Raw genomic sequence first — 14639 nt, forward strand, 5'->3', positions numbered from 1 at the left:
GAGAAGTCACTGCAATGAGAAGCCTGTGCACTGCAACGAAGAGTAGTCCCCGCTTGTTGCAACCAGAGAAAAGCCTGCGGGCAGCAACGAAGACCCAACGCAGCCAAAAATAAATAAATAAAATAATATAAATTTATAAAAAAAAAAATTTTTCAGAAACACTATTTATCTGAAGGCATGATTTCACCACTTCTTTTGACTGTCTACTCAGTTTTAAAACAAAGTGAGAGGGCAAACAAAAAGCTCAGTGGTGGTAACTTGCTGTTCAAAAAATAGAATTAATTCTTTAAATAGAAATGTTTCTGCAAATTCTTTTGCTATTTTGCAAATAATATCATAACTGTAACATGAAACTGAGAAGTTGCTTTTCGTACTTGGAAAGTACAAAAGCATATTCCATTGTCACGGTCTATCTAGTTGGTTTAGATTGTTTACTGCCTTGAATGCCAAAATATCTTGCTTTTTCATCTGTGAACTACATTTTTCTTAATTTCTCAGAAACCAAATTTTGTCATTTTACATTGTGAAGTCTAACTGAAAATAAGAATTCAGATACTTAGAAAGTGTAATTTGAAGTGAGAAACTCATTTTAGCTTATATTGGTGTACTTCCTACTGAATAGTCTCCATTTTGGATGCTTCATAAATAATAGATAACAATGATAAAAGTAACATTTACTAAGTATTTCCTATGTGCCAAAAAATGCTCCATACGTTACCTCTTCTAGTCTTTAAAATAATCGTATGAAATATGTAATATTGTCCCCATTTTACTGAGAAAACTGAGGTTTGGAGACACTAAATACCTTACTCATTAAGGCAGAGCTGGGATTCAAATGCAAATCTGGTTGAACCTTGCATTCCATATTATAGACATCACAGTATCAGAACGGAAAGACCAACTCATTGGTGTTCCTTTCATTCACTCTTCTGGCTGAAATTGGGTTCCTGCTTCCATGTCCAGAAAATGCAAAAGCCTTCTTATCCTTAAAGTTTCATCATTCTATGACTGTACTCCCCACAGGCTCTGCACAGTAGAAAGGTTTCACTCAAATATCTCTTAAGAACCTTTTAGAAGCAACAAGTGGGAGAAAAAAAAAAAAAAAAAAGGTCCCCAGAGGGTAGGATAAACTCACATAACCAGTGATAGATCTTTCACGAGCTGGATGTCAAAATGTTATAAAACCAAAAATTAAATACTGCACAACAGTGACTCACGTTTTACAATTGATGTAGCTGGTTTCATATGCCATCATCTCCCAACAACTATAATTTTTCTTCTGTTTCTGGGACATGTGTAACTATTTAAAGAACCTGAAAACAGCATTTGGCTGAACCCATAGCGTATAGACTCCATTGTGAGAATGGGCCGTGGGCCATGCTCACAGAATGTCAGAACTAAGAAAGAAACTTGGAGATAACGTTTAGTTTCATCAGTTTCACCAGTTCTCAAAGGAGAGAATCAGGGTGGACACATCGATAGTTAGGGACTTCACCCAAACGAAGACTGGCTTCCAGCGGAGACAATGTTCCATTACCACTGTTCCATGCTACCAAGTCTCAATAATGCCTACGAGATCAGATTCACACTCTTGGGTTGAGTTTTAAGTTCACTTTCTCTACTGTTATGCTCTGTACTTTGTTAAACATACTGCCACCTGAGGCTATAAGTATTGTTCTGGATCCTCTTTCCCATGAGTTTCTCCTGATAAGTGCTGATCACCTGCCTCTCCATTATGTTCCCTGCTATTCCACACCTGTTGGGCTCCAAGCCCCTGGCTTTACAAATTTACTTCGGCATTTATCTTCTTCCCCTCTCAAATTTCAACGCGAAGCCTTTTACGTGCTTTTATTTGGAATGACAGGAATGAAAGTGAAGCCTGATAGAGGCCAGGGGAAAGGTTAAGACCAAAGGACAGTGTCAGAATTCAGGCAGGCTCAAACAAGGGACAAGGAAACAGACCAAGAGGAGTGATCCATAACCAGAAGAGTGTGGCAAACTCACCTTCCATTCAGATGAGTGCCTGAATTCATTGGGTGGGAGGGAAGTTGGGGCATGGCAGCAGCAGAGTCCAGATAGGGGTCACTTTCAGTGCAAGGCTAAGGTGAGGTGGGTGAGGGGACTGGGTCAGGGTTGTGAGTTATCATTCTCTGGGAACAGACGCCATCACCTCCCCAAGTAAACATGAGACAGTTTTCAGCCATGGATGGTAAAGAGAGAGCTAGCAAAAGAGCTAGATCAGAACTGGGCAGATTGTCAGAGACCCATCAGAGTATGTAAGGGTTCAGGACTAAGGGCCAGTGCCAGCAGGACCTGATGCAATGAGACAGACAGGTAGAAACCCAGCCATGTGGAGGGGACCAACAATGCAGACACTAAGGAAAGGCTGTAGCTCAGTGCCTCGTGGGGCTAGCATTGGTTTCGTGGCTTTTGGCAGCACAAATTGTCTTCTCTTCTACTGCTTGACAGATTGGAGTCTCCTACTTTAGTCTCCACTGTGTCACAAAATGAGTGAGACCTCAGTTCCCAAAGCTGAGCTAGAGAAAACTGAAGCTGACCCAGGCCATGTGTAGCATGCAGAATGACGTCAGAGGAGACAAAGAAATTGATGGTAAAGGAAACATGAGAGCAGAACTAATATTGCAGTAATAACTACGGAAGCAGACTTGCCGTCCATTAAAAAACATCTTTGAAACTGCGGCAAAGCCTGCTCTGGGAAGTTTCCTTCTCCATGAAACAGGCACCGAAGGCCTAGCTTCCTGGACCCTGACCAGCTCAGGACCCACACACTCCAAGGCTGTAAAATGTAACTCCCTGTGATTCACTTTGGAATTACTCCCTGGAGTATCCAGCAGAGCCTGACACCCTGAGAGGAATATTCCCATGAAGTTTTGGAGTTACCGCCTCCATCTACATAAAGCTAAGTCCCTAGTCTTTTTTTTTTTTTTTTAACATCTTTATTGGAGTATAATTGCTTTACAATGGTGTGTTAGTTTCTGCTTTATAACAAAGTGAATCAGTTATACATATACATATGTTCCCATATCTCTTCCCTCTTGCATCTCCCTCCCTCCCACCCTCCCTATCCCACCCCTCTAGGTGGTCACAAAGCACCGAGCTGATCTCCCTGTGCTATGTGGCTGCTTCCCACTAGCTAGCTATTTTACATTTGGTAGTGTATATATGTCCATGCCACTCTCTCACTTTGTCACATCTTACCCTTCCCCCTCCCCATATCCTCAAGTCCATTCTCTAGTAGGTCTGTGTCTTTATTCCTGTCTTGCCACGAGGTTCTTCATGACCTTTTTTTTTTTTTTCCCTTGGATTCCATATATATGCGTTAGCATACTGTATTTGTTTTTCTCTTTCTGACTTACTTCACTCTGTATGACAGACTCTAGGTCCATCCACCTCACTACAAATAACTCAGTGTCGTTTCTTTTTATGGCTGAGTAATATTCCATTGTATATACGTGCCACATCTTCTTTATCCATTCATCTGTCAATGGACACTTAGGTTGCTTCCATGTCCTGGCTATTGTAAACAGTCCCTAGTCTTAAGCACCCTACAATGCATGACGGCTTGGGGAGCAGCAGGCTTCTTACTACCTGTGCTGCAGTTCACAAGCAAAGCCAGCTTTTAGGTAGTGAAAACCATTTTATGCCAGGATCATCTTCACTATACTTCCTCATATTACAAAGAAAGATTATAACTTTCCTAAGGAAAAGACATTAAAATAAAAATAAAATTAAAGGTGTGTTTTTAAAGCTCTCTCCCTTTTTGTTGGTAGGCACAAAAATAAAAGGCAGTTTGCTGTAGTGAAGGAAAAAGATACCACTAAGAATCACATTTTTTTTTTTAGAACTTTAACAAATTCTGAAATTCTTATCTTGTACTTCTTCAAATATAGGGCAGGTTTCTACACATGCTCAAAAGGTTACATTCATAGTTTCTGAGAGAACAGAAACATTTTAGGATGCTGGTTTTACAAACCAGTTGATAATAAACATCGTTAAGCCATGTAACTAAAAAAGATCCACATGTGATCTGGATTTTTTTTTTTTTTTCAATCATCTTTCCTGGCTGTTTTGTGCAGGCCCTGCCTGGGAGGGATATCAGTAAGGTTCTAGTGAGGAGAACAGAAACAATTCTAGGTTTTTCAAAGAGAGGAAATTTAATTGAGGGGATTGGATACACAGACGGTAGATGAGGTAAGAGTGAAAACCAGGGGTGATGAGGTAACTCAGAAATGAGTAACTGAGTATTCCATTTCTCTGTTTTTGCATATCAAAGTACCTCAAACTTCAGTAGCTCAAAGCAATCATTTTTTTTTTTAATCATTATCTTTCACAGTTCTAGGATCTGGGGGCGGGGGGTCCTCGGTTAGGTGGCTCTCACTTGGATACCTTCATGCAGTTATAGTCAGATGGTGACGGAGCTTAGAGTCAGCTTGAAATCTTACTTGCTCACACGTGTGATAGTTGATGCTGGCTGTTGGCTGGGACGTCAGCAAGGGCTGTTGGCTAGAACACCCACATAGAGCTTCTCCATGTGGCCTGGCCTTCCTTAACAACATAACAGTCTCAGACTTCTTATTGATGGCTCAGACTTCAATGGCAAGTAATCCAAGAGAAAGGTTAGAAAATCCATCCCCTTACGACTGACACTCAAACATCACTTAGTGTCACTTCTGCCATATCCTGTTGGTTGATTAGTCAGTAAGTTTGGTCTAGATATAAGCGAAGAAGACATAGGCCCCATCTCTTAGTGGGAGGAATGTCAGAGAATTTGTGAACATGTTTAAAAACCACCAGACAGAGGAAGGAGTTACCATCCCTCTGTCGGGGAGAACAGAAAGAGTTAATATTACAAGGATCAAGGACTGTGGAGTCAGAGCCATAAAGACCAGTGCTGGAGGTATGTGCTGGAATCACAAAAAGAGATGGAAGGGGAATCTAAGTCTTGCCATTCCAGGCCCAGTGATCCCACAGAAACAGTCCTAATTATTCCATCATACATATTGGTTCTTGTTGCCTGCATCTTATATAACTATGGCTGATTTGACAAAGTACTGACTGGTACACTAGTAAATTGATGAGTAGATTACTGATTTTTGTTATGACAGTATTTTTCCATGAACAGCTCTATGAAAACAGGCTATCTGCTTTGTAGAAAATAAATCTTTAGGAGTTTGATATATGGCAGCCTCTTTGATAAGTCAGGATCATTAGAAAAAGCAACTGTGCCAAATTAAAATAAACTAAGAGACATAATAACCAAATGCAATGTGTGGTCTTGACTTAGATAAATCAACTGTAAAGGACATTTTTTTAGCCAATTGTGGAAATTTGAATATGATCTGGGTATTAGATGAGATAAAAATTTACTGAACAGGAAAGATGAGGATCATTGACTAAGAAAAGCAGCTTATGAAACAGGATGTACAATATTAATATGTACTAAGGTATTAATGGTGATGATCCCTAAGGGAGTGGGAATGTAATGTTTGTTTTTATTTTATTTTGCTCGGTTTGTGTTCTAATTTTCTATAATACATGTGCATTATTTCTGTAACTATAAAAAAGTTATTCTACTAAAAACCTTTAAAAAAATTATGACATACTGGTGGGCTCACAATCACATAGAAACTGTCTCTCAGATTTACAATTTCAGAAATGCAATGTCAGACTGAGAAACAAATTTATTTTCATGGACCCTGAATCCAGACAGAAGCCAGAGATAGAGATATAACCCCTTATGGGAATCAACATACTTTCTCTTGGATTTAAAAAGATATTAGTGATTCTGAACAAAGCACTACGGAAAAGGAAATTAAAGAGTCTCCTTCTAAATTAATTTCCTTTCTCTTGTCTCAGCACATGAAAATATCCAAGTCTCTCCATCTTAAACTAAACAGGACGCTCCCCATGGTTCTATCCTTGATATTCTTCTTTTTATTTTTATTTTATATATTTCTACAAAGCAGACCATCATCTATAGTGATGACTCCCAGATACATATCTTCATTCCTGATTGCTCCCCTAAGAATAGATAAATGTTTCCATTGGAATTCCCATGGGACCCTAGAATTCAACATACCTAGCATTAAATTTAATCATTTTTCTTCTTGCAAAACATATTATTAATTCTACATTTCTAATCCTTATTAATGATAGTGATATCAAACATGATGGTCATCCCAAATTTCCTCCATAATCCTACCACCCATACACATGACTAGTCATTCACAGATGCCCTGATAATCTATCTATGCAGAAAATCTATGTAGCTACTAAGACTAATAAGTGAGTTTTCAAGGTTTCAGGATAAAAGATCAATGTTTGAAAATCAGCTGTATTTCTATTAGCAACCATTGGAAATTGCAATTAAAATATATTTTTATAATAGGGTAAAAATATGAACTACTTAAGGATAAATCTGTCAAAATATGGACACTGAAAACTACAAAATATTGAAAAGAGAAATTAAGAAGATCTAACTAGATGGGGAAATACGTCATGTCTGTGGATCAGAAGACTTAATTAAGATGGCATTATTCTAAAATGGATGTATAGATTCAAATAATTGCAATCAAAATCCCAGAAGTTTTTTTGTAGAAGTTGACAATTATAAAATTCACTTGGAAATGCAAAGGAACTAAAATAGCCAAAATAACTTTGAAAAAGAACAAATTTCTTCTGCCTTACTTAAAAATTTAGCATAAAACTATGGTAACCTAGATACAAGTATTGGCTCCAAAAGAGGTAGATTGATCTATGGAATAGAATAGATAGTACAGAAATATACCAATACATATACAGTTAATTGATTTTCCACAAAGCTTCAAACACAATTCAGTGGACAGTCTTTTTAACAGATATTCATATATATAATAATATACATATATATATACTTCAATTGAATTTTGCACCATATACAAATATTAACTCAGAAATGGATTACAGATATAAATGTAAAATATAACGCTATAAAATTTATAAAGCAAAGCATAAGAAAAAATTTCTGTGCTTTATTTTAGGTCAAGATTTCTTAGATAAGATATCAAAAGCACAGTCCATAAAATAAAATATTAATAATTTGGGCTTCATCAAAATGAAGAACTTCTATTCTCCAAAAGATACCATAAAAAGAAAATAAAGACCAAACCACAGACTGGGAGGAAATATTTGAAAATTTCATATCTGATAAAGGACTTTTATCCAAATACAAAGAGAACTATTAGAACATAACAGGTAAAAAACAATTAAAAAGAGTAAATGATTTGAACATTTTGCCAAAAAAGGTTTACTAATGGCAGCTAAGCACATGAACGATGCTCAGCATTATCCATCATTATGGAAATGCAAACAAAAACCATAATGTGATCCTACTACACACCCATTAGAATGTCTAAAATAGAAAGACTGGTCATACCAAGTCATACCAAGTACTGGGGGGCTATGAGAATACATGCTGCTGATGGGAATGTAAACTGACACTACTCTGAAAAACCATTTGATAGTTTCTTAAGTTAAACATACACTTACTAGATAACCCAGCCATTCCAATTCTGGGTATTTACCCAAAAGAAATAGAAGTATATATACCTAAAAATACTTATAGATGGATGTTTACAGCAGCTTTATTTGTAATAGCCAAAAACTGGAAATAATCCAAATGTCCATCGCTGGGTCCGTGGATATAAAAACTGTGGTTCCTCTATCTAGACAATGGAAAACCACTCAGCAGTAGCAAAAGAATGAACTACCGAGACATCAACAACTTGGAATGAATTTCAAAATGATTATGCTGCCACCTCTTTTTTTTAGTAAACATGTATATAAACCTAACGGAATAAATAACGATTTAATATTCTTATAATCTGCACACAGTTATGCATTGTGATTATCTACTTGTCATCTTGTTGGAGGAGGTCATCAAGAGAACATGACTGTCAGCTGACCCATGAGCTAGACCTAGGCAACTGGAGGCTCCTCACCCCCTCCCCTGCTGGAGTCATTTCAAATGCAGCCTTGAGACAGTAATACGTTGTTGAGACCATCTGGATGGTATACGTGACTGAACCCAGTTAAAACCTCTATATAAATTTTTAAGATTCTGGTGGGTGGGTATGGAGATCTACTCAACTTGGGGCTGCCCAAGATAAGTTTCATATGTAAGTTCCCTTGCTTATTAAAACTGCCACCTGCCTTGGAGAAATGTCTATGTAGGTCTTCTGCCCATTTTTTGATTAGGTTTTTGGGTTTTTTGATATTAAGCTATATGAGCTGCTTGTATATTTTGGAAATTAATCCCTTGTCTGTAGCATTGTTTGCAAATATTTTCTCCCAGTCCGTAGGTTGTCTTTTCACTTTGTTTATGATTTTCTTTGCTGTGCAGAAGCTTTTAAGTTTAATTAGGTCCCATTTGTTTATTTTTGCTTTTATTTCCGTTGCTCTAGGAAACGGATCCAAAAATATATTGCTGTGATTTATGTCAGAGAATGTTCTATGTTTTCCTCTAGGAGGTTTATTATAGCTGGTCTTACATTTAGGTCTTTAGTCCATTTTGAGTTTATTTTTGTATATGGTGTTAGAGAATGTTCTAATTTCATTCTTTTGCATGTAGCTGTTCAGTTTTCCCAGCACCACTCATTAAAGAGACTGCCTTTCTCCACTGTATATTCTTGCCTCCTTTGTTGTAGATTAATTGCCCATAGGTATGTAGGTTTACTTCTGGGCTTCCTATTTTGTTCCATTGATCTATGTGTCTGTTTTTGTGCCAGTGCCATATTGGTTTTTTTTTAAAGCAAAATGATATATCATTTTATTCTCATTAGATTGGCAAAAATTAAGAAGTCCATATTGTTTTGATTACTGTAGCTTTGTAGTATAGTCTGAAGTCAGGGAGCCTGATTCCTCCAGCTCCGCTTTTATTTCTCAAGACTGTTTTGGCTATTCAGGGTCTTTTGTGTTCCCATACAAATTAAAAAAAATTTTTTTCTAGGCATGGAAGCATCGACAGATGAATGAATAAAGAAGACGTAGTATATATACACAATGGAATATTACTCAGCCATAAGAAAAACCTAAATAATGCCATTAGCAGCAACATGGATGGACCTAGATGGATGGATCATACTAAGTGAAGTAAGTCACACAGAGAAAGACAAATACCATATGATATCACTTATATGTGGAATCTAAAAAAAAATGATACCAATGAACTTATTTACAAAATAGAAGTAGACCCATAGACATAGAAAACAAAATTTTTGTTACCAAAGGGGATAGCAAGGGCAGGGAGAGAGATAAATTAGGAGTTTGGGACTAACATATACACACTACTGTATATAAAATAGGTAAATAACAAGGACCTACTGTATAGCACAGGGAACTATACTCAATATCTTATAATAACCTATAATGGAAAAGAATCTGAAAAAGAATGTGTGTGTGTGTGTGTGTGTGTGTGTGTGTGTAACTGAATCACTTTGTTATACACTTGAAACCAACACAACACTGTAAATTAACTGAACTTCAATTTAAAAAATAAATATATATGTTAATTAAAAACAAAAGCAAAAACTTGCCACCTGCCAGTCTGGAGTAGCCTGCCCCTTTCTTCAGTCTCTCCTTGCCCTTCGGGGCTGGGGGTGGAGGCAGTTTCACATTTCACCAGGGAAGCTCCTGCGGTTTTAAAACAATGCATCTAAATTTAAGTCCTAAATTAAACTGAACTGAGGACCCCACCTGCCCCAATTTCAGTAATAACTAAACTAAACGTTTTTACATTCCAAAGCAGAAAACTGCAATTCTCATTGTTTGCCATTATGAATTAATTTTAATAGATAAAACCCTTTTAGGGTTTCTTAATAATAGTATTTATTGGTGAGTCAGGACATTCAAATATGTGAGCACAGCCTGTGATATGTGTTTTGATGAACAGCAGACTCTAGCCCTGGGTTTGAGCTTCACCCAGCTCAGCAACTTTCAAGTTTCCAAAGTTTTTCACATACAAAATTTTGGTCCTCACAAAAATCCTGTATGTATGATAGGTGAATGAGGCATTAATACAGTGCTTGGCACATGGTAAACATTCCACAAATAATAGCTACTAGTAGCTATTTTCATACAAATATTTAACTTTTCAAAAGGTTTTTGAGTCCTAGTTCAAATTAACACCAAGAGTTCTTGGTTTCTTTCTTGACCTTATAGCAAAATCATCCTCATATTGTCCTGTAGATAATAATTTCCTACTTAGACATAAGCCTTTATTGACTGCACTGAAGTAGTCATTTTCAGCAGTATGTAAACTCTCCCAAGGGGTTGAGATATAATCTTGACTTTCCTGTGTGATAGGGAAAGTTAAAATGCCTTCTCATTTCTGAAATTGCCAGATTCTTAATAAGTATGAACACTAGTAGAAAAAATACACACAGAAAATATTCAGAAATGTGTGGACTCCAGAAGGACAAAATTTAAAAAAAAAACTAAAAACCTTTTTCGTTATAACTGTTAGAGGTTTACACATTAATAAAAATGCCTATTCCCCTGTATTTAGACTTGCTACAAAACACTATAGACTTTGGGTATAAGACTTGGTTATGGATAGAAAGAGAGAAGACTGAATGTGTGTTCCTCTGGAGGAGGAACTAGTGATGTGGCCTCTTTATACCTTCTCTAGGGCAGACACCACTGAATTATATGCATCAGTAGATCTATTTACAAGCCTATTTTTTATATCAACTTGGAAGCAGGCCCCATTTCACATGAAAATCTAAATGTCAGAAGTCTAGGTAATTTTCATTCTCCACACTCCTCTAAAGTTGATTATCTTTTTTATTATGATACCACAGAGGACACTTTAGGTCAGAAATGAAGCAATATACCCACATACAGTTTATGAAATGACACTAACCTTCTATTTCTGATTCATCTTCCTTTACTGCCTCATGTTGTTTTGGTAAAGAATGCTTCAAAAGGTTCCATTTCTAATCAAAATTTTTCATATCACTACTAAGAGGCTAAATATCTTTTTTTTAATTCATTGATTTATAACAGCATAGAATTTTCTTATAGCTGGTTCAGTCATGCTGAGATTTGTGGCCAAAGTTTCCACCATCTGGAAAGGTGTTGATTGGCCCCTGAGTGTATGCAACAGTTTACATAACGTCATTATGTTCATTTTTCTTAATTTTTTACTTTATCAATTCAATATTCTTTATATGTTTTTTAAAATTCTTATAATTTGTATTTGTTTGCTAAACCTGCCATAACAACCAAAGTACTACAACCTGGGTGACACAAACAACAGATAGTTTTTGTAGGCTTTTTTTTTGTTGTTTTTGGCCAAGCCACGTGGCTTGTGGGATCTTAGTTCCCTGACTAGGGATCGAACCCATGCCCCCTGCAGTGGAAGCACGGAGTCCTAACCACTGGACCACCAGGGAATTCCCATAACAGATAGTTTCTGTCTCATAGTTCTAGAGGCTAGAAATCTGAGATCAAGGTGTCAGCAGAGTTTACTCTTTCTAGGGGCTGTCAAGGAGCATCTGTTCCATGCCTCTCCTCTAGCTTCTGGTGGTTTGCAGTAATTTTTGGCATTCCTTGACTTGTATAAGCACCACCCCAATCTTTGCCTTCATTGTCACATGATGTTCTCCCTGTGTGGGTATCTGTGCCCATACTTCCCCTTTTTATAAGGATACCAGTCACATTAGATTAGGGCCCACCCTAATGACTTCATCTTATCTAATTACATCTGCAATGACCTATTTCCAAATAAGGTCACATTCTCAGCTACTGGGGTCAGGACATATGAATTTTGGGGAGACACAATTCAACCCCTAGCAGACATATATATATATATATATATATATATATACCTTGCTACATACGAAAGTTTTTAGCATTTCATTAGTATACTTACATTTGCTTTCTTCATGTCTGTTTTCATAAGACGAAAACAAGTTTCTTAAGACCATCAACAATATGGAACAATATAATAGTTAGATAGAAATACTAAGGTTAAATCACTTCAACCAATGGTTCAATTACAGACCCTCTAATTTATGCTCAGCCACCCTTACCCAGCATCTTTTGGTTTTTGGTTGCTGTTTTCTAACAGCAGACATACATAGATAGACACTGCCTCCTGATAAATTTTATAAATATGAAATAACATGTACGGCCTCTATCTCTGTGTGCAGCTCACTGGTTTTGGTCATCAAGTTTTAAACAATAACAGCTCTGTGATATGCAGCAAGTGGGACTACTTAAGCTTGTTTCACAAGTATTGACAAGCAGGGTAGCAAATAGGTTTCATTTCTCTCTTAGTGCCAACTCTAGTCAATTGGTAAATGGAATTACTAATCAGCTTAATTGAAGATTCTAATGCCCAGGAAATAGCAGGTTATGGTAGATTCTTAATGTTTGCTATTAGCTGGGATATAAGAAGTAGTTTAGTCATCACATGACCCATCACCCTGGCTCTAAGTCACCATGAAGCACCCAAGATAATCCAAGTCCCCCAAAGACAACTGTAACCTAGATTGAGGTGTTACGATTATTCTGTCCCTCGGATCCTGCTTCCCCCTGATTTCTTGTTTATGAATGATCTTCCTGCCCCCATACTATCTAATGTCCTACTAATACTAACAATCTCTGTCCCCACTTCGTTGGCTCTTGAAAATCAGCCTTGTGCTTCATTCTTTGGTTTGCCTCTCTCGACTTTTGCACCAACTATCTTCCAGGTGCTATAGTCTGGAAGCAAATTAGGTTCTGTGAGTCAAAGCCCTTTTCATAAGATTCCAAAGGCAGAAATACAGTGAGCTCCATATTCCTGAGACTCTCAGCTGTGGCCACTGTCAAGAAGGTCGTGGAAATATAAGATCGTTCTTCCTACACCAGCATTCCAGTGTCCATTCTCTGGTTCCATGAATTGAGAGGCAGGTTTGGTGAGAGCAAGGGCTTCTTGCAGCAAGGCTGCATTAGAGGCCTCAGACTCAGTGGCTTGCCTAGTGGGACAGTGATGCAGTCTTCCTAAAGATGTTTCTGGAAACCCAACCTAGCTCGCTTCCTTAAGCCTAATTATATTTAAAGCACCAATTTTGGGGAAGTAAACTTCTTTCTGCCTCAGACACATAAACTATTCATAATTACAGTAGATTTAAATGAATATGAGGGATGGGCAGAGTCATGAAAAGTTTATGGCAATTTCAAACTGAGCATTAGGCATTAGACTTTGGACATCTTTATTATTTTCTTTGGATTAATTCCTTGTGGGATTTTTCATTGGATACTTTACACCACATAAAATCCCAGCCACACGCAATCTCACCCCTCCTTTCTAGATTGCTTCTGACTTTCCAAATTCTCCCTAAATGCAGAGAAATTCACTCTCCTCATTTCCCAACCCAAACCTAGTTCTCAGGCTCATTTTGTATATCCAAACCGACCAGCATGCACAGCAACTCAAAATAATTTCCGTAACAGGAACCACTCTCTTATATGGCAGTGGTGCTTATACACAACTTTTTCATTCATTAGATAACAGTAGTTGATATGGAAGCCAATGGAACAAGAGCTGATATGTCACATGAGAAGTTTAAGGTGTGACCATATGGTGTTATCAGAGAATATCAAGGTTCCTCCATCACATGACATGACAACAGCATTATGTTCTTCCCAAAGCGGTACCACTGGGAGCAGAATGAAAAGCCAAGTCAGTATCCAACAGCCTGTTTGCTCTCTCTCCCTCTCATCTCCAACCCTCAGCTATGGAAATCGATCCTGCCTGGGCACTTCCAATATGAATATACAAGTCTGTTTTTCAATCCAATGTTGTTTTTCCCAGTGGTTATTTCAACTGTTATGTTTCTTTCTATCTGTTCCTTTTTCGCCATTTTAGAATCTCTATTCTCCATATTTCAGAACTCCTGATGCTGCCTCCAAATCTGGCAGCTTCTTCCCCATGATGTCATTCTCTTTGTATTTTTGCTGTTTTACAATGTGTCTTCTACTTGACCCTCCAGGATGATCTCTATAGTGACTAATCTCTCCTCAATTCATACACTCAGTTTTTAAATTTAAAAATTATCAGATTTTTAAGTTTCAGTCTTAAGTTTCAGTTTTAAGTCTTATAAAGCTATAACAGAATCTCTTTGAGCTTTCTTTTAAAACATTTTGTTGTGGTTATTCTAATAGTCATCTGTCTCCTCTAACAGTTTTATTACTATACTAGAAGCTTTCCTATTCTTTTTATTCATTGTCTCTCTCTCTCTCTCTCTCTCTGTCTCTCTCTCTCCTTGTTCTATCTCAAAAACACTGCTGCTGGGTCCGCTTAGATTGTGATGATTTCCTTAGCATACCCATGAGTTTATTTACATAACAAGCTACTAGGGTACCTGGGAGTGATGGAAACCCACAAGTGGTAGGAAGTACTGCTCTTCACAGACAGGGATATGAAACTGGAAACTCTTCAGTTCTTTCTGCAAACACAGGAAGAAGCTTGATTGCTGATCTCTGACATAAGGAGGATCACAAGGCCCCTCCAAAGATTTGACAATCAGCAGGTCTTCCTAGAACGACAATGAATGGAATGACAGGGCTTTTCCTCCGAGGGATCCACAGAACTC

At 37.4% G+C, this 14639-nt stretch overlaps 1 protein-coding gene across 5 annotated transcripts in view; it reads right to left on the bottom strand.

Annotated features, from left to right (window-relative positions):
- GRXCR1 (glutaredoxin and cysteine rich domain containing 1) overlaps positions 1-14639 on the bottom strand; it is a 364380-nt gene that overhangs the window by 158962 nt on the left and 190779 nt on the right. For all 5 annotated transcript variants that reach the window (XM_082464259.1, XM_082464258.1, XM_082464260.1 and 2 more), the window contains one exon: positions 14409-14582. In XM_082464259.1, coding sequence (XP_082320385.1) covers positions 14409-14582 — 174 coding nt within the window. The remainder of the gene's footprint in view (positions 1-14408; positions 14583-14639) is intronic.

Source organism: Balaenoptera physalus (assembly GCF_965194825.1).
Source record: "Balaenoptera physalus genome assembly, chromosome: 5".
Lineage (NCBI taxonomy): Eukaryota > Metazoa > Chordata > Mammalia > Artiodactyla > Balaenopteridae > Balaenoptera > Balaenoptera physalus.